This window comes from Natator depressus, chromosome 1, assembly GCF_965152275.1.
Source record: "Natator depressus isolate rNatDep1 chromosome 1, rNatDep2.hap1, whole genome shotgun sequence".
NCBI classification, from domain to species: Eukaryota; Metazoa; Chordata; order Testudines; family Cheloniidae; genus Natator; species Natator depressus.
In genome coordinates, this window is record NC_134234.1 from 50,626,458 (window position 1) to 50,644,638 (window position 18,181).

Consider the following 18,181-nt stretch of genomic DNA (forward strand, 5'->3'; position numbering starts at 1 on the left):
AATTTTATATTTAGTCTATTTTTGTTTAAAATAAGTGAGCTTCCTAAATCACATCAGCAGTTTAACGGCAGATTTACTGAATTCGGATTAAAGATCAGCGCCTCTTTGTATTAAAGCAGAAATGGTTTCCTAAAATTAAAACCTCCCACAATGCGCCCTAAAGGCTGGCAGTTAGAATACTAATTACCCCACCCCCGTTCCTCAATACACACACACACGGGTGGCAAAGAATTATGTTTTGTGTAAAATGTTATGGTAAAATTATTTTTTAAAGTTCTTAGCGGTGAGACATTGAAATAAAAATCTTGCTGGAAAGGTATAAAACGTTGGGTGCCGCTTTCTGAGACATCACATGTGGCTATTTGTTTTTCTTTTGTGATGTCTTCTGATTTAAGCTGTAGACTCGGAGTTAACACTAATGAAAGGGAATGTTTTCGGCTTCTATGAAAGTACAGACGGCTGTATTTGCTTTTCCCAGGAAAGCGCCGATATCTAGAGATGAATCCCCAGACTTTGTGCAAACTATGAGCTTTTGGGACTCCCTTCGCCTGAACCGGCTGACCCTGTTTATTGAGAACTATATGTAACGTGTCACTGCTACTTGCAACCTCCTGTATCTAAACAGTGTTAGTGTTAATCAGGAATAAGAAGGTCACGAAAGGAGAAGGAACCCGCTTCTGAGGGCAGTAATTTTTCATTCTAGCCCCCCTGAATTTTGGTCATTGATTCATCTCGGAGTCTCACCGTACCGCTCACAAACTCTTGTCAGACTACTCACGAGAGAGCAGAGTGGTGAGCCCTGGCAAGAAAGATATAAAGCAACTTACAAATGGACTTTATTAGGCGAATTGTTGGGTGCCTGCATTCAGTAAGGAATGGGGGAGGGCCGGCTGGAGTTGCTACGGCCTGACGCCCCTGCCCTTGTCTTGCAGGCCCGGTGGTTCTCAGCACGCCGGCACAGCTCATCGCCCCTGTGGTAGTGGCCAAAGGGACCCTCTCCATCACCACCACGGAAATCTACTTCGAGGTGGATGAGGATGATCCGGCCTTCAAGAAGATTGACCCCAAAGTGAGTAGAGTGCGTTTCCTCGTGGGCTGGGTGTGTTTACTGTACGCATTGTCTGGACGCGATTTGTATGTTAAACACTGCCCGGAGAACATAATCGGAACGCACAGCCTAGAGTGCGGAAGGTCCCCTCCTCCCCCCAAACGCCTCTTACTCCTGTGGGCTTTTACTGTGTTTTATTAAAAAGAGAAATGTATTAATGATGGCAAATCCTCTATTACTTACAGCGTGCACATTTTTAACAATCTTTCTCTGAATGCCTCTGTATGAACATGGGCAGATTTAGCAGTTAAGCCAATTGCTCTGAAATCCCTTGAGGTAACAGCGGTCCCAGACTGCGGTCCCCTAAGACACAATGATGGGCTTTTCTCTTGCAGTGGATTTTATAGAATCCCTTTATTTCAAGAATGTTAGTTTCTAAATAGGAAAATGCTGCACGTTTTAATAAATGTTATCTGTTCAAATACTGAAATTAATGTTCTCTTTCTGAAAAAGAAAATGGCTATCATGTGGGCCTGAGCACAAGAGCTAATTCTTGGCAAATATCTAATTTTTTGCATTGTTTAATATTACAAAACACCTTGACATCTGCAAGAGAAGTAGATCCAATCAATTTAAGAGCGATTTACATATATTTGACCTGTATTAGCGTTGAGAATAAAAATTTGAATCCGATTTTTTTTTTTAAATTCGAGCATACATGTGGTGGGGGATTGTTATAGGGATCTATCTATGGGGCACCTTTCTGACATGTAGTTTATACTTCTTATTTTGCTTTATTCTCTATACATTCACAAAACAATTTTACAAGTTTCTTAAGTAGGGGAGAAAAATACAGGAGATACTTTTAAAAGTCACTCCAATATTGTTTCTTGTAAAAAGACCTTCACTGTAAATGCTTTTCAGTGATAACTTTTTAAAAACGCAGTTAAACGCAGTTACCGCTTTTGAAAACATGTGTTTTAATAAAGCAGGTTTTCTATTGACGAATAATGTCTGACATTCAGAACGTGCTCGTAGCACTAAATAAAAAAAGATTCTTGCACAATAGCCATTGTAATGGTATCACAAATACCCACCCACTATGAGTTCTTACAACTGGACATTATTATATCGGCAATTTGCTTAGTTCAGCACTTGTTGACTATTAAGTTACTAAATAAATGATATACGTTGCTATTTTGGGTGTATATTATTTTGCATTTTAATCTTAAAATATTTTAAGGAAATATACGTTCTGAATAATCATATGTTGGAGTATGAACAGACAGTCTGTGATCACTTACAGTTTTATGGATGTGCACATGCTATTCTCTTTGAATGCCCTTTGAACACAGGGAGTTGATTTCTACAGATGCAACTTGCAACCTTGTTACATCCATAGTGGATCTGTAGGTCGGAAGTTATATTGTTCTTCATTTTATTGCTACTGGCTTGACCTCTTCACCTGTAAATTTTGCTTTCTTCTTTATTACTACTTGCTCCAAAATATTGATTTTTGTCAGGAATCAGACTCATGGCTCATTCAGTAGCCTCTCCTTCAGTGCTGTGTTTTGTTTCCTCAGTACTGTTCAAAACCATGCAGAAACATTAACCTGGTATAGCGAATCTTTCAAAAGTAAATTTATTTTCTGATGCCTGAAGAAAGTGTTGCTCTGTTAATTACCACACGAATTTGTGGTGCATATAATACACCAATATTTTCTTCTCCTACAAAACTAGTCAGTAGGAAAAGGGCTGCTCCCTTATGATTTGCAAAACATTACATTGGCCATATTTTCAAATAGAAAACTTGATCCAGTTTTGAAACGCTTAACAATATTTATTTTACTTCATTTATTAGCTTGTAATTAAATAAAATCAGCAACAGAAATTAAAATCTAAATCACAAAAAGTCATTATCCAGTGTATTTCAAGTGCATTTTTCAAATATATAATTCCAATATTCAAGCGTTATTATATAAGCAGAATCCAAATTTCTTTTGAATATATTTAAATAACATTTCAAGTATATTTATGGAATGTTAGAAATAGAACAAGCAATATATATGAAACGAAAAATGTAAACTTTTAAGTTCAGACACTTCAAAAGACAATTAACAAAAGTACCATGATAAAATCTACCTTTTTAAATGGTATCTTCTTTAGCAGAAAATGTCCTGAAGTATCCGAAATGGCAATTTAACTTCTGTTCACCAAATCACAAAACACCAACATCCACAATTTCAAAGACAATGTGCGATCACAATATTTGATACAAATTAAAATGTACATTAGGGTTTTGTTCAGATGGCATATCCAAATAGCTTTTACTCACAGAGGGATTTACACAAAAATACTGGGGTTTGTTATAATCCATTGGTGCCGTTTCTAGGCAGAATGGTCACAATCATGTTAAATTACAGCCGAATTTGTTTCCGGGTGTTAAGATACATTTTTCAGGGGGAATTTCAAAACTGTGATGAAGACATGTCATAGTGTTTGCTGTTGTGAGTGTGTGTGAGGAGCCTAAGCAATATTCCTTTTAAAGAGAATATTATTAGCATTCTCAGTGGAAATATTTGACTTTTCGAACAGGAAGTTTAAACTTTATCTGAAAATAAGAAGACTGATCAGTTAGGCCCATATTTTAATTGTCCTCTAAAGTTTTTCCAAACTTTTCGGGTTGGTGAGTATTTCCCTAGCCAGTCGCCAAGTTTGTTTGGCTGCATTTTCCAGGGCTGAATGAGGTTTTCCCTGAAACAGGTCTAAGTTGGGCAAGAAGTAATGTGGGCACCTCCTGCACTGAAGGCAGGAGATGAGTTGCAGTAAAATCCCGTTGAGCCGGTCGCCCAGACAAGACTCGTCCCAGTCCGATTCCCGGGGATGCTTTTCACACTCGTATGAAACCAGAGTCTTCATGTGATAATTATTCAGGGGCTGGCCCGGCAGTTCCAGATGACGATCCCGTAAGGTTTTGAGAATAGAGAGGCATTTCTTTCTGCAGCCGCCCATCTGCAGTCTGTTCTCCGCTTCTGCGAACTGCAACACCCAGGCATCGCTCTCGGCTGAACTCTGCTTGCCTGCTAGAGAGTGACACTCCTTGGATAAAAGGTTGAATCCTTCAGCTTTGACCTCTGCTACCCTGTTGGGTCCCGGCCAGGGGATGTGGGGAAGTGGCCAGTGGGCAGCACTCCTTGGCCAGATCCCTGTGCATTTAAAAGCTGGAGTGATCTGCACGACATATCTATCTCTGATTCTCAGTTTCACTTCACTCGTGTCAGCCACCATCTTTACCACATCTCTGTAACTGCATTTATCCACGGCTTGGGCCACCAGAGTCTGAAATCTGGACCGGATTTTGCGAGCAGAAAGATAACCAGAAGCCGTGATGAACTCCACCCAAAGGGACATGCTCCTCTTGCGCCCATCGCTTAACTTTAGCACGGCGCAGCCCGGCAAAGAGCCGTCGTCCACGAAGTTGAAAACTCCCATTTGGTTCAGATAAAGGACCACTTCAAACTCGGTGGGAGAAATGACCTCCAGGCCCTCATAGCGGTTGTCCATCTCGTTCAAAGAGCTGATGAAACGGGGCTCCTGCACCTCCACTTCCTTTAGTACGTCCGAAACCACTTTGCAGACTTCTCGGATAGTTTTGGCGATGGCGGCTTTCCTGGCTTGGCATTTCTCGTTGTAGTATTTATTCAGATGATACACCAGCTTGGCCTGGGCCGCGATCATATTGGGGCAGAGATCCGGATTGTATACCGGAGTCTCGCAATAGGCTGTGGGATCCAATGCGGCTGCTAAGGCTGGAGCCAACTTCAGAGGGGAAACAGGCTGCAGCGCTCTGAAACGTAACAAATGTCTTTCAAAACACGCTGTGGCAACTGCTGCTCAGATGCTCTCTTCCTGCCTTTTCAGAGCAGCCGTCTCGAAGGGGGGAGCGATATTTTTCTTTCCTTTCCTTTCTTTTTTTAAAGGATCATTGAGTGAGAGCAAAGCCTTGAGATCGGCAATTCCCCAGCAGCAATAAAAACAAAAGTTGAACTGAGACACAGCAAGGCTTCCAGTAGTCAAAATAATAAACCCTCTTCGTATGTATTTATGTTTTCCTGTAGTAATCACTGTGTGTGTGTGCAGGGTTGTTAATCAGATGGTGGGAAAAGTGCTGGGTGTCGGTGTGTTGTGTGTGTGTGTATGTGTCAGGAGAAGCTGGCTGTTGGTTAGTATAAGAGCCCAGATGCTCTCGTGTGGAAATTATAAAGGCAGGGCCAGGCAGGCGGGCGGCCAATCGCCACTGGTCTCGTCACTGCAGCCTCCTTCAGCTCAAACCCGGCTAATTAATCCGTCTCTTGGCTATATATACACGTATATATGTATACACAAACTAAAGGTAGGCGGCTGCTGGCAGAAAAGCATCCAGGCCACCTATACATTTGGAAATCAAGAAGAATCTCTCGGCTTTTGGTGTAATTTGAAGCGTACTGATGTTTTGAAAGGACTTGGCAAAACTGTGGTGTTCTGCACTAAATCCCTGTTTGTCTCTTTAAGGCTGAAATGTGAATGCAGGTGTATTAATGGAGATCCATCAACTACTGAGCTATATACGAGGATTCACTCTTTAAAGAACAGATACGTAAATTCACTAACTCGCTCTTGGCGTCAAATCATGGTGTCCTTTTCTCCTGATAAGTTGTCTGTAATTTCAGGTCAGAAGTTTTCCCCTCATGAATTGGCCAGAGTATAAGGCCATAGATTCTCGGCAATGTAGTGTTTGCAGGAATAAAATATTACACAGCATCCGCTAATTAAATTGTTTTAAAGCATGTTCTGACGAGGTATAATCGATTTTAAGGTTATGCAGATATTGCATTCTCTCTGCCTGTTTTTTAATATATATATTTGTAACGTATGAAGGAAATACCACTTGCTAAACGCATCTAACAGTTTGTTTTCATATTCAGTCTCAGAAGCAGCAGATACTTAGTGTAAATCTTATTTGCTAGTGCTTAGCTTCATTTTTATATTTGGTATATGTCACCAATATATTGCAACGCCATATATGTTCAGATGCCTTTCAGGACATCGTTGCAAAATAAATATCTATTAATCTCCTTATCTGGACAGTTTATTTTAATGTGAACTCTATTTGCAAGCTGTGTTTTAATAAATGTGCACACGGGAGGGACATTAGCGAGTGCAGACATGCTGGCAGATAACTAATCTGACAGTTTGGATTTTCGTGTGTGTGATATATAATTAAACAAATTTCTTCTTTAGTATCTTAAGTGTCAGTAATCGGTCCTCCTGTTTGCAAAGATTGGAACGACAAACATATTTCGCAGCATCTTCCGTGCTTTGTTTTAGAATAAACGTGATTTATATCCATAGCACGCGCTTTTTCCTCTAGTGTCTTTAAGAAATTTTAATTTATGACTCAGATTCTTAATTTTTAAATTTACTGTCCCTTGATATTATTTTCTAAGAAACATCTATCGGCTTGCAGAGGGATGTCTTATGCCATTAACGTTTTCCTGTCACTAGCCTATTAATGCGGCAACGTTTGTATCCAAGGTGTGGAAGAGTTTATTTTGTGCTTTGCTTGCTGGACGTAGCGTTAGTGCAGACGCTCCTGTATTTCGGGGACTGTTGATCCACATGAAGAATTTGATGGGCGTCTGTAACTTTCTACTCATGAATAAAATGAAACCGGGGTTGTCTTTAGACTCCTAACCCAGGAACTGCAGACATCAGCTCACCCTTAAGGAGCTTTCCCCTCCTCAATCGCATCCTAATGTGCCCGCAGCACGTTCTTGGTATTTTTATAAAGAATAGCTACTTTCCATAGTCTTCAGCTTTCTTCACTTCATCCAAAGTGTCATGTCCAGGGGACGAAAACCAGGCTGGTGAGCAGGCAGGCTCTGACCCTCTGCTGAGCGGGCTGGGTATTATTTCCAGATTTAGCCATATAGCTTGGGAGCAAAATGCTTTGCCCCGGTGCTCTCTCGACAACTGCGCTTTGAAAATCAGAAATCCCCAAGAGGCCACGCTCCCGGGTCCGAGACCCTGACGCTGCTGCGGCTCGTTGGCCTGGGCAGGGGGGGCGCGCAGCTCCTTCTGCAAGGAGGAGGCGGGAGCGGAGCTGCCGCCGGCTGCAACCCCGGGAATGGGGCGTTCAGCTGCCCCGGTTCATCCCTCACATCACAAACCAGCGTATCGCTCCTCGTCTCCACACGCGCGGTCGCCCCTCTGCCCTGCCCACACCCTTGTACATGCCCTGTCCTAATTCAGGGGGCAGAAGATGCTTTCTGAGCATCGCTGTCGCCTGCTGCGATTATCTTTAGTTCCCCCCTTTTCGCATCCTGGTGGCGGTGGCTGCGTATTCGCCTCTGCCCGCAGCGCTACTGGCCCCTCCACTAATACGTGCCGTTCCAACTTCCCTGCGCCCATGTCACTCGCAGCTGTGTGCGCGGGAGAGAGGAGCGAGAGAACACCCCGCTCTACCAAGAAGCCGCCCCGAGGTCCGTGTGCACAGGAAGGGTAATGCGTGTGCCGCAATCCCCACCCCCACGTGGATTGCCTCTACAATCCACATGTGGCCAGGTGGACCCGGCTGCACGGATGGAGGAGCCCGTCCTACCCACCTTGCTCAGGTCAACCCCCCGTCGGGTCCCAGGAGAGCTTCTTGTGAACAGAGGCCGCAGCAGGAGCAGGCACAGGCATGCTTGGGGATGGGGGAGAGTCCCAGACGCCCCTAATTGCTTCCAAAGGCCCGATCCAGCTCCCTTGAGGACATTGGCCAATCTGCCTTGAATCGGAGGGGGAACGGGTCCTAAGTGAAACCGTAGGCAGGCGTTTTGGGTGCATTTGAGTGCTCTTTAACTGAATCTGGTACTTGCGGGGAAGAAAGCCCGGTGCGAAGCTGCAGGGAAATCTGTAGGCCAAGTCGACCTATTCCGACAAAGTGAAGTCAGCTCCCGGAGGTTTCCTTAGTAAGAAAAATGAACTTGCTGACTTGTTTTCTTACTCCATCTCGTTCCCCCATTGGGCATCTGGATCTGACAATAACCAGCACAAAAGGACACAGGCAGATACGTTATCACTGTTACTAAGTGGCTGCCCCAAAATATTAGTCCTTGGCGGCGTGGGGCACCGTGGCTTCCTTTAGACATTGAAAATGTAAAAATAATTAACTTCGTTTTTGTTTGCCTCTGTTTCCACACAACTGAAAAATAAATCCTTCCGGTGGAGTTTAGACATCATCGTTGTTTAAAACCGAAAGTGAAACACTTCAGACAAAAAGAAAAGGAGTACTTGTGGCACCTTAGAGACTAACGAATTTGAGCTGTAGTTCACGAAAGCTTATGCTCAAGTAAATTGGTTAGTCTCTAAGGTGCCACAAGTACTCCTGTTCTTTTTGCGAATACAGACTAACACGGCTGTTACTCTGAAACTTCAGACAAAGGCATGCGTTTTCCTCCATCCTTGTCATGGTAACTGCTGCTTTCTGGGGAGATGACACATACTCCAAAGTCCTTACATTTAATTTAGTTCGTCTGCCAACTAATTCAGTTAAATTAAAGTTGTATTTTAGAGAGAGAGAGATTTTTGCTATTTCTAAAAACAAAATAATTTCTTGAACTTTCAGCCGGTGTGCTAATTTGCTAATTATTTATTAGTACAATATGTTAAAATAGAATATTAAGGTTGTATCTTTCCTGAATCAAAAGCTTTAGAATAAAATGTAAAGGTTTACCTAAAAGCAAGTGAGCAATGTAGATAATTATCCTTAGTTGTTACATTTTGGTGATTAATGCAAATATGCAAAAATATAAAATTTAATGTTACATAGGTTGCATTTATTATTAAAGCCTGCCATTAATTTCATTGCACCAGTTTAAAGTTTTATCCATGAATGAAGGAATGAACCCTTTAATTGTTGGCATGGTAAAATCTGTTCATTTTAGGAATGTTTTCTGAGCATTTATCTGAGTTTGTTCACTTTGCAATCCTATATTTAAAATGCTGTGGTTTTAGTAAATTATAAAACTATAGAGTGGGTTTTTCTGTCACTCAGTTTCATATTTAGAGATAATGATTTATACTGGAAGAGTGAGATTAAAATCATCTCATTAAAATGATGATTGATCATTTGTGATGTTAGGAGTTGGAGGCCTATGAAATAGAGAGAGGTAAGTTTTCCCAAATTACTGTTTTCTAGGTATTTTTTCCTAATTATTTAGGTCTACCCACTACTACCACATCTGCTGGAAACACATTTTACATTTAGACATTTCAAAATGTGTTGTTTAAGCAGTCGTCTTATTAGCCAAAAAGCCCAATTGTGTTGAAAAATGTGTGAATACAGGGATTCTGTGTTTCAGTAAACCTAATTTGAAAATTTCAGTTGCCAGATCATAAATTTAAGCAATACTGTTCTTTCATGTGGAAAGAAAGTATAGGTTAGCTAGAATATATAAGCACATATGTTAAGTGCTTATATTGATATTTCTTTGTATCTCTTCTTATATAATAGTTGTGATTCTACACACAACTATTCATGAATGTAAAATTTTATTTTTTTTAATATCTGTTTATTGTGTTAGAGAAAGAAAAAGAATATGAAGTTGAGTTTATTAAATTATTTATCCCTGCTGCTGGAGAAGGTTTGAAGGCTGATTGAACATATCTGATTTCTTGGCTCTTAATTTTTTTTTTTAGTGCACTCTGGCTATTTTATCTGTATCATCCTGCCAGCCACAATACATTTATGTTTTTACACTAGAGAAATTGGACACACATTTTTAGAGGGTTTGCTTTAGATGCCATTTTATATAAAAGCAGATAGGAAGAATCTTTTCTTGTAATATAACTTGAAGGTACTTTATTTTTTATTTATTTATTTACTGTTGACTTCTTTTTCAAACATAGGAATTAGTAAAACAAGAGTAAATTTAAAAAGTAAAGAAGTTCATATAGTTTCCCCCCAAAGTTTCACGTTAGTGACATTAATACTCATTATATAGCAAATAGGTTTTATATATGAATGAATGAATACTTATTTATCATTTTAAAAATATTTTCTTTGATAATATTAAATGGTATGCAGTTTTGTGCAGAGCCTTATAATTATCTTTTGAGATGAAAAATAATCAAATTCAGATGTTTACAGTATAAGTTATTACAATTGTGACTGCTAAAGAATCTTAATTGCACAATTTGATGGATTAGTCCCCTCACTAAAAATAAATATTAAAAATTAATATAAATTATCATGTGTCAGTATTGGACTTTGTCATCCTGGAAAGTACCAAATTTTTTTTTAATTTAAAATGTCCCTGTTTTGTATGTTCTTATGTAAAAACAACTATTAATTTGCTCTTGAAATGTAAAATGATAGAGACAACAAACACACATTTTGCACAACTGCAAATTGCACTTTTTGCTGGAAACTGCAGAAACTTTCATATAGGAGAAATGCATTGTATTATTCATTTGGTTCACTTCTATATCAGCTTCATCAAAACCAGACATTTCTCATACACAGGATTTTATTTAAGTAATCCAACACTGATTTTTTTTTTTTAAAGGTTTCCTACTTTAAGAATGCTCTTTTCTGCTGAACCCAGGGAGGAATATGGAATCAGTAGGGATTAGCGCCTTTTAATCTACTACATCTGTAGTGGGTCATCCAACACTGCAGAATTCTCATTACTGTTTCATGCTGTATATGATTAAGCAACTGAAAGAATTCAACACTGACCTTGAGAATAAAGCTGTATGTGTTGGATGAGCAGCTTCCAATGACTGCATGTCTAAAATAACCTTTCCTCTTGATAACTTATATTTCTGAAATTTACTGTGTGATGGAAGGACCAAAGGAGTAGAGAATGTAAGTAAATCAAAACCAAAGTGCAGTAACATTTAAAAATGTATAATTGTGTAAATTATGACATTACTCTGCTTGTGTATTCACCTTCTGTGGTTTGCTCAACATCTATTAGTCTAACCCAAATAAGAGAACAGTGTTACAGGAACATAAATACCTTTGTCACAGGTATTTTGTAAAATAGTTTTTACATTGGCTAGCAAACATAAATGACTTATTTTTCTTAGGTGCTAAGAATCTGCAACTCCTGTGTAGAGGCCAATGGAAACTGCAGGTGCGCAACATCCCTAAAAATCAGACAAAACGGCTATTAGTGCTTTATCTCTTCACATACATTTTGTCATAGCCTGTGTTCATTGATATTTTTAATGCCGTCAATAATATGTGCATACCAAGTCATTCTACCTGGAGAACCAACCTGTTCTCCCTCACCTTGCATTATGTAGGTCAAGTATGGTAACCATCTGTGCATGTCACGTAATCTAGATTTAGGCATAAGAATACATGCTTTACATATTTTAGTATAGCCTTGAGAAACTGGTAATTCATTGTAGAATTTAGTGTATAGCTTCCACATTTTTTTTCCCCAGAATAATGTGGATGCAGATGGCTGAGTGAATTGGTCATGAATGATAAATACGTTTAATTGAACCTTAGAAAGACCCTGATTCTGCACACACACTTGCTTAACAGTCAATATATGATTATTCTCATTGAAATCCAATGGGCCTTCTCAAGCTTTACAGTTAGGCCTTGATCCCACACAGAATTCCGTGCTTAAGTGGAATAATTTTTGAGAGTTAATTCCACATAAAATATGAAATGCACCATATCTAAAAATTTACCTGTGTGTCTTATATTTGTCTTGAAAAGCTTTTACATTCATATGTGATCATTGTTGTGGAAAAACTATGTTGTGCCCAGTCCTCTCCTTTCTCAAGAAAAACTCCCGTTGATGTAATTAATCTCTAACGATGTCATTGAGGAGTTTTGCCTAAAAAAGACAGTGCCGTGGTGCCCATATTTTAGCAAGATGCTCCCACAAAATTTCTTCCTTAGCCTGTCATAAGCCCCATGTAGTAGAGGACGTGAGTGTGTGTGTGCGCATGCATGCACACACTGTCACAAATAGGATTGAGGGGTGTGGTTTCATAAACATAAATTAAAAAGAAGCAGTGCCTCTTGACAAACGTAGATATGAACAACTTGATGTGATTGTTGGAAACATTTATACTCTGTTCCTGAAAAATATGCTGAGTATATTGGTTGTATAACAGTTTATGTAATTTGAATAGCTATGAGGTTAAAGGTTTCGTTAGAAAATACCTGACACTTGTAATCTGCTGCGTTCTGAAGGCAAAATAACCCCAAAACAAAACAAACCCGCCATTACTTCTGAACTAGTGGAGTACAAGTCTCTCTAGAAGGTATGATTTAGTATTTGGAGAGGAGGTAAATTCTATTAGGAGCAGTGAAATTACTCCAACTCTCCTTTAAAATTGGGAGTAGAATTTTAACTGGAGTACTAGAAATCCCCATGTCCATTGTCAGCACGGTACTGGGGTGAGGTCTACCAAATCAGGCCTTTTGTGACAAGGCACAATCCATGATATTTCATCACACACAACGACAAATTTAAACATCACCAAAAATAACAAAGATGAGAATTTATGTAGAGGTAAAATATATGCTATTAATTCAGAAATTAAACATACAGTTCTTGAAGTGTGTGGTATTACCCAGCTACAGAAATTTCTGCACTTTGTTACTGAAAAAAAATGAGCTATATTAGTATGAATGTATAATAGTAGTATAATGTATTAGTACATTCCAAAGTAAGAAAAAAGCATTTGTGGCATACTTGATAAGATAGAGATAGTACTGACAAAGTTTTCTTCATAAACTAAACAAACAAACAAAAATAACCATCTCACTAAGATTTAAATGGTGCTGTGAATATTACTTTTATTGTTTTACATTTTTATCTTTTGTTTATACTCACACATTGTGAAGTAATTTTTTCTCTTTTGTTGGTGTGAATGTTAATGTTGTTTCCTTGTTTTTCAGAAACATAATATTTTCAGTTGATCTAAAATAATTAATTTATACAAATTAAAAGAGAAACACTTATTAATTGAATCTCATTTCTTAAAACTAATTTTTGGGTTGAATTTGCTTCTCTTATGTAATGTGGCATGGGTACTCGTACATTTTTTTTCTCATTAAACAAAAATAAAATGTAAATAACAGTCTTTACTGAAGTTTTTGCTTGGTAATTGCAACAGTAATTTTAATGTTATGCATGTTTACAGGCCTATTAGGAGAAAAATTATGGCAGTCTAAATGATTCTGAGTAATTTCCAGTAAATGTTTTACCATCCATGCTTTTTTGTTCTCTTGTGCAAGTAATTTCTCAGGTATAGAAAGACTAACTTTGACCCGTGCATGTTTTTTTAATAAACTTGTAAAAGGAAACAGCTAATAAATACAGAATTCTTATTGGCACTAGGAAGTGTATGTAAGTAATATCACATCAGCTAGATTGTGCCTTAATGCTTGCAATTTTCAACAGCACCTCAAGAGATTGCTCCTCAAATAAGTAAAAATAACGGCAAATATGTACGACAACAGTTGTCTCATTGTATTCTTTGAGTGTGTTCATTATGTGTTATTAGTCTTTAATTGTGAGAATAAAACTGCATAACTGTTTATCTTGGCAAACTCATTACGTAGAGACTGTACCTTCCTTACAACTGGTGTGTGTATGTGTATTTTATTTCATTTCACACACACTTTTTTGCTAGGTTTCTTTTAGCTGTTTTGGTGTACTGTACTAAGGGAGTGTTTTTCAGGTTAAATTTATTGCTAACTTAATCTACACTTGGTAGGCAAACTGCATATCTCAATGGAAAAAAAGTTTTTTTTTTTTCCAGAAAATTCAGTACTTCATTTGTTTTGCTCACCACGCTGCATTAGCACAGTTCTCCCCTGTGTGCATCTGCCAGTGTACAATTTAGCCACGGGCATCTGTAGACCTTGTGGTGATCAGTATTGCAGGCAAAAGCCATATGTGTTTTAAATATAAAAAATCTCTTTATTTCATTTGCTGTTTTAACTGGATGGATAACTTTTGTGCCTCAAGACAGAGGAAGAGAAAATACAGAAATAATTAATTGCCTCTATTCTTGAGGCAGTTTTGTTTTCCCTCTCCAATATGGAATGCTTGTCAGCTTTCCTGATAAATGACTGCATGTATTTGCATAGGTTTTACATTAACACAAAAATTAGTTTTATTTGTGAAAAACTAGTTTACATAATAATGCAAAACCTAGCATTATGGATTATGTTGCCAAACCTAGAAAACTGTAGAGCACTGTAATTTTCTTTTTCTTGCAAAGATATTTTTAAGGCGTTTTAGTGTTTAGGTTTTACTTTATATAGCTTTACTTTTAAAAAATCATCAGTTCAGGAACATTTAATGTTTATGTACCTTTTTCTCTAGGCTTTCATAACTTTAATTATTGATGCTGGCATGAATTGGACTTCTCTTTTAGAGCTTACATCCATACATTTGTGAGTAAAATAATCTTAAACACGAGTATATTTCCAAAATCTCGTAACCATTTTGATAAAAATCTTGTTGCAAGTTGTTAAATAGACACTAAGAAGATGTTTTTAGTTTCTAATAATGCTATTAAAATGGTGCTCGATCACATATTCATAAAAGTGATCAGCTATTGTATTCACTTGCATTCCGAGTGTGAGACCAATTTTTTTTTTCATACATTCTAAACTGTCTGACTTAAGTGACTGGCCATTAGTGGTTTCAAGACACATTTATATACATCTCTCTGAAAACTGGGTTTTTTATCCACAATTTATTATTCCTGTAGATGGAATTTATAAACCAGTCTAAAACATCTTTGAAGAAAAGCATACTATCCTAATTTTGAAAAAGATTTAGCCATTTTCATGTTCGTTCATATTAAAACCTTGTATCTTGTTGTTTAAAGGCATCTGGTGATTGTATGATATTAGTGTATTCCCGGTGCTGAAGAAAATGCAGCTGTATCACTGTTGTTACATCATGGTGTATTACAAAAAGAAAGTCTTGCTCCTTATGAAGCATGCTATGCTTAAAGGCAACTTAACCTAAGAGAGTGCCTTTTCTTTGCCACTTCTTGAATCTGGGACACCCTGGGTGCCAGCTGTCACTGCTCAGCTAATGATGACAAATGCCCCTCTCTATGCAGATTGCAGATCTTGTAGGCTGCTATGAAGGCAGCCAGATTACCTTTCTTCAGATAGTAACTTAACCTTTTAAACTCAAGTGTCAGAATGAAATTATTAGCTAGGAGAGTTTCAATATCTGTTTCTTTTATTAAAAAAAGGAGGGGGGGAGAGCTAAAATTTCAAATAGTGCCATAGAAGCTCATAGTTATAAATTGTTCATGCTTCTCTGCTGCTTTAAAAGTAGGAAATTGACACCATTCTGCTGTGAACATAATATGCAGTTTGCCAGAATGAGTGCGTGAGTTCTTAAACTGACCCTTCAGTTGTACTGTTAAATGGATATAGAGGGCCAATACTCTGCCATTGTTTATACCTGTGCAACCCCTTTGATGCACAGATGTGACTGAGGGCAGAATTTAGCCCCAGATATTTTAAATAAACCTTGATTGTGCTTACATATTATGAAAAGGTATGGGAATACTTATTTCTCTAATAAGTATTTCATGTGACCATTTCTAAACATATGATTCTGATTTAGGACCCACATCAGCAAGTTACTTAAGCAAGTGTCTGACTTTAAGGACCTGAGTAGTGTTGTTGAATTCAGTGGGACTACTCATGTACTTAAAGTTAAGCATATGTATATGTACCTTTTTGAACTGAAGTTTTAGAGCTTAATTTTCCAGTGTAAACCTGAATGTTCTTAATGGAAATGAACATGAAAGAATTAATATCAATTACCTTTAAAATGTCTTGAAATTTTGTAATTTATGTTACGGGGAAATGAGTTCACAGTGCTATAGAATGAATGAATAACACACTATAGGCAAAAATAATATCTATATCTATATCTATTTATATATTTCTGTGTGTGTGTGTGTGTGTGTGTGTGTATGTACACACACATGCATACATTCCCATGTCTTTATATGAGTGTGTGCATATGTATATCCATATATTTGCATACTGGGGTGCATATGGATTTGTATATAGGAGTGAATGTGTGCACACACACATATATGTATAAACATTTGTATTTTTCTAGTTTACTTTCTATTAAAACAATTAAAATTTATTGGAAAATTCTTTAATGTGCACATTTCTTTTGCGGTAAAATCAATTTGTATTGTGAACTATATTTGCATGAGAATATTAAATTATCTCTGAATTGTCACGAATACTCTGAAAATGTATTAACCTACTGTAGTAAAAATATTTAAGAATTTGTTTTAGAAAATCTTTACATTATTAAAATTATGAAACAGTGGACAGTATATGGGGAATTACAGTAAACAGTTTTCTTGAAGCATTTAGTAATAAGACCAATAACAGGAAAAGGGACAGGTTAGAGAAACTGAGACATAAGCGAGAGAGAAAGAAAATGTGTGTTCAGTGTGACTTTGGAATAGACCTGGAAAGTAAATGAGATGGGGAAGCTGAGAAAGGATACTATAAATCAGGGGTGGGCAAACTTTTTGACCCAAGGGCCACATCGGGGAATAGAAATTGTATGGCTGGCCATGAATGCTCACAAAATTGGGGTTGGAGTGTGGGTTCTGTGGTGGGGCTGGGGATGAGGAGTTTGGGGTGCAGATGGGTACTTCGGGCTGGGATCGAGGGGTTTGGAGAGTGGGAGGGGGATCAGGGCTGGGGCAGGGAATTGGGACCTGGGGAGAGGCTCAGGGGGTGCAGGCTCCGAGCAGCGCTTACCTCAAGTGGCTCCTGGAAGCAATCGCATGTCCCTTCTCTGGCTCCTATGCGGAGGCGCAGCCAGGCGGGTCTGCAAGCTGCCCCATCTCCGGGCACCTCTCCTGCTGCTCCCATTGGCGTGCATAGGAGCTGGAGAGGGGCCATGTTGCGGCTTCCGTGAGCCACGTGGTGCGTACATGACCCCCCCCCCCGTGCCCCGGCTGGAGCGGTCCCAAGCCGCATGGTGTGGCCCCAACCCAGCGCCCTGTCCAGAGTGCGCCCCAGTGGGTCTGCACACTGCCCCATCTGCAGGCAGCTCCCTTTGGAGCACATAGGAGCCGGAGCGGGGCCATGCCACGGCTTCCGGGAGCTGTGTGGTGCGGCTCCTCTTCCTGTGCCCTGTCTGGAGTGGGGGTGGCATGGTGCGACCCTCGACCCAGTGCCCCAGCCAGAGTGGGGCTGAGCGGCATGGTGTGGCCCAGCCAGAGTGTGCCCAGGCGGGACTGCACTCTGCCCCATGCGCAGGCACCTCCCCTGCAGTGCCCACTGGAGCGCGTGGAGCAGGGCTATGCCGTGGCTTCTGGGAGCCACGTGGTGCAGCCCTCCCTCCCTGTCCCTGACCCAGCACCCTGGCTGGAGCGCCGAAGCAGGGCCAAGCCACTGGCTGTAGTTTGCCCATCCCTGCTAGAAATGGTAAGAGCTGTAGAGAAGACTTTCACACAAACAGTGGCCAAAATGTATGTGAGAAAAGTCATGTGCCAGATGATAAGGAATGGGAGGTCTCTAAGGTAGACTGGAGCACAAGGCAGTGGATAAATAGATAAACAGGCAGGGAAATTTGAACTGGATTATGTTGTGCTTTGAAAATGAAATTAATGTTGCAGTGTTTTATTAAGTTTGTCCCCGTAATAGTACTTTAAGTAATTGTAAAACCATATACCAGTACTATATTTCTTCACTTCCATTTCTTTTTTGGGTAGGAGGAGAAAACACTGCTTACGAATATTGTCAATTAGCTTTACTTTTTGGTACTTTCCTTAACTGTTTTGGTAATTTTTTTAAATTAAATGTGCATGCTGTTTAATAGATACTAGAAATGTTTTTCCTTTTTAGGATGTTTTTGTTGCCACATAAGGATATTTAGCTGTTCTTAATTTTTTTATAAGAATTATTATGTTTTAAATATTTAGTAACTATACATGTTGCATATATTTTGTGCAACTGTGGAACAATCTGGGGAATAAAAAGGACAAAGATGTAGTGTTTCATACACAGCTTTGTGCAGTTTGTGCTTGAATGGATTAAAATGAAGTCCAGTGTCT

At 39.0% G+C, this 18,181-nt stretch overlaps 2 protein-coding genes across 7 annotated transcripts in view; one reads left to right on the plus strand and one right to left on the minus strand.

The window, feature by feature from the left end:
- Nucleotides 1-18,181, plus strand: part of NBEA (neurobeachin) — an 844,329-nt gene that overhangs the window by 604,008 nt on the left and 222,140 nt on the right. For all 6 annotated transcript variants that reach the window (XM_074959554.1, XM_074959563.1, XM_074959572.1 and 3 more), the window contains one exon: nucleotides 933-1,069. In XM_074959554.1, coding sequence (XP_074815655.1) covers nucleotides 933-1,069 — 137 coding nt within the window. The remainder of the gene's footprint in view (nucleotides 1-932; nucleotides 1,070-18,181) is intronic.
- Nucleotides 2,248-5,723, minus strand: MAB21L1 (mab-21 like 1). Its single transcript, XM_074943568.1, has one exon. The coding sequence runs from the start codon at nucleotides 4,784-4,786 to the stop codon at nucleotides 3,707-3,709; it is 1,080 nt and encodes a 359-aa protein (XP_074799669.1). The 5' UTR covers nucleotides 4,787-5,723; the 3' UTR covers nucleotides 2,248-3,706.

Excerpts from the sequence above, each read along its gene's own strand:
- MAB21L1 (XM_074943568.1), bottom strand. The coding sequence starts at position 4,786 with ATGATCGCGGCCCAGGCCAAGCTGGTGTATCATCTGAATAAATACTAC.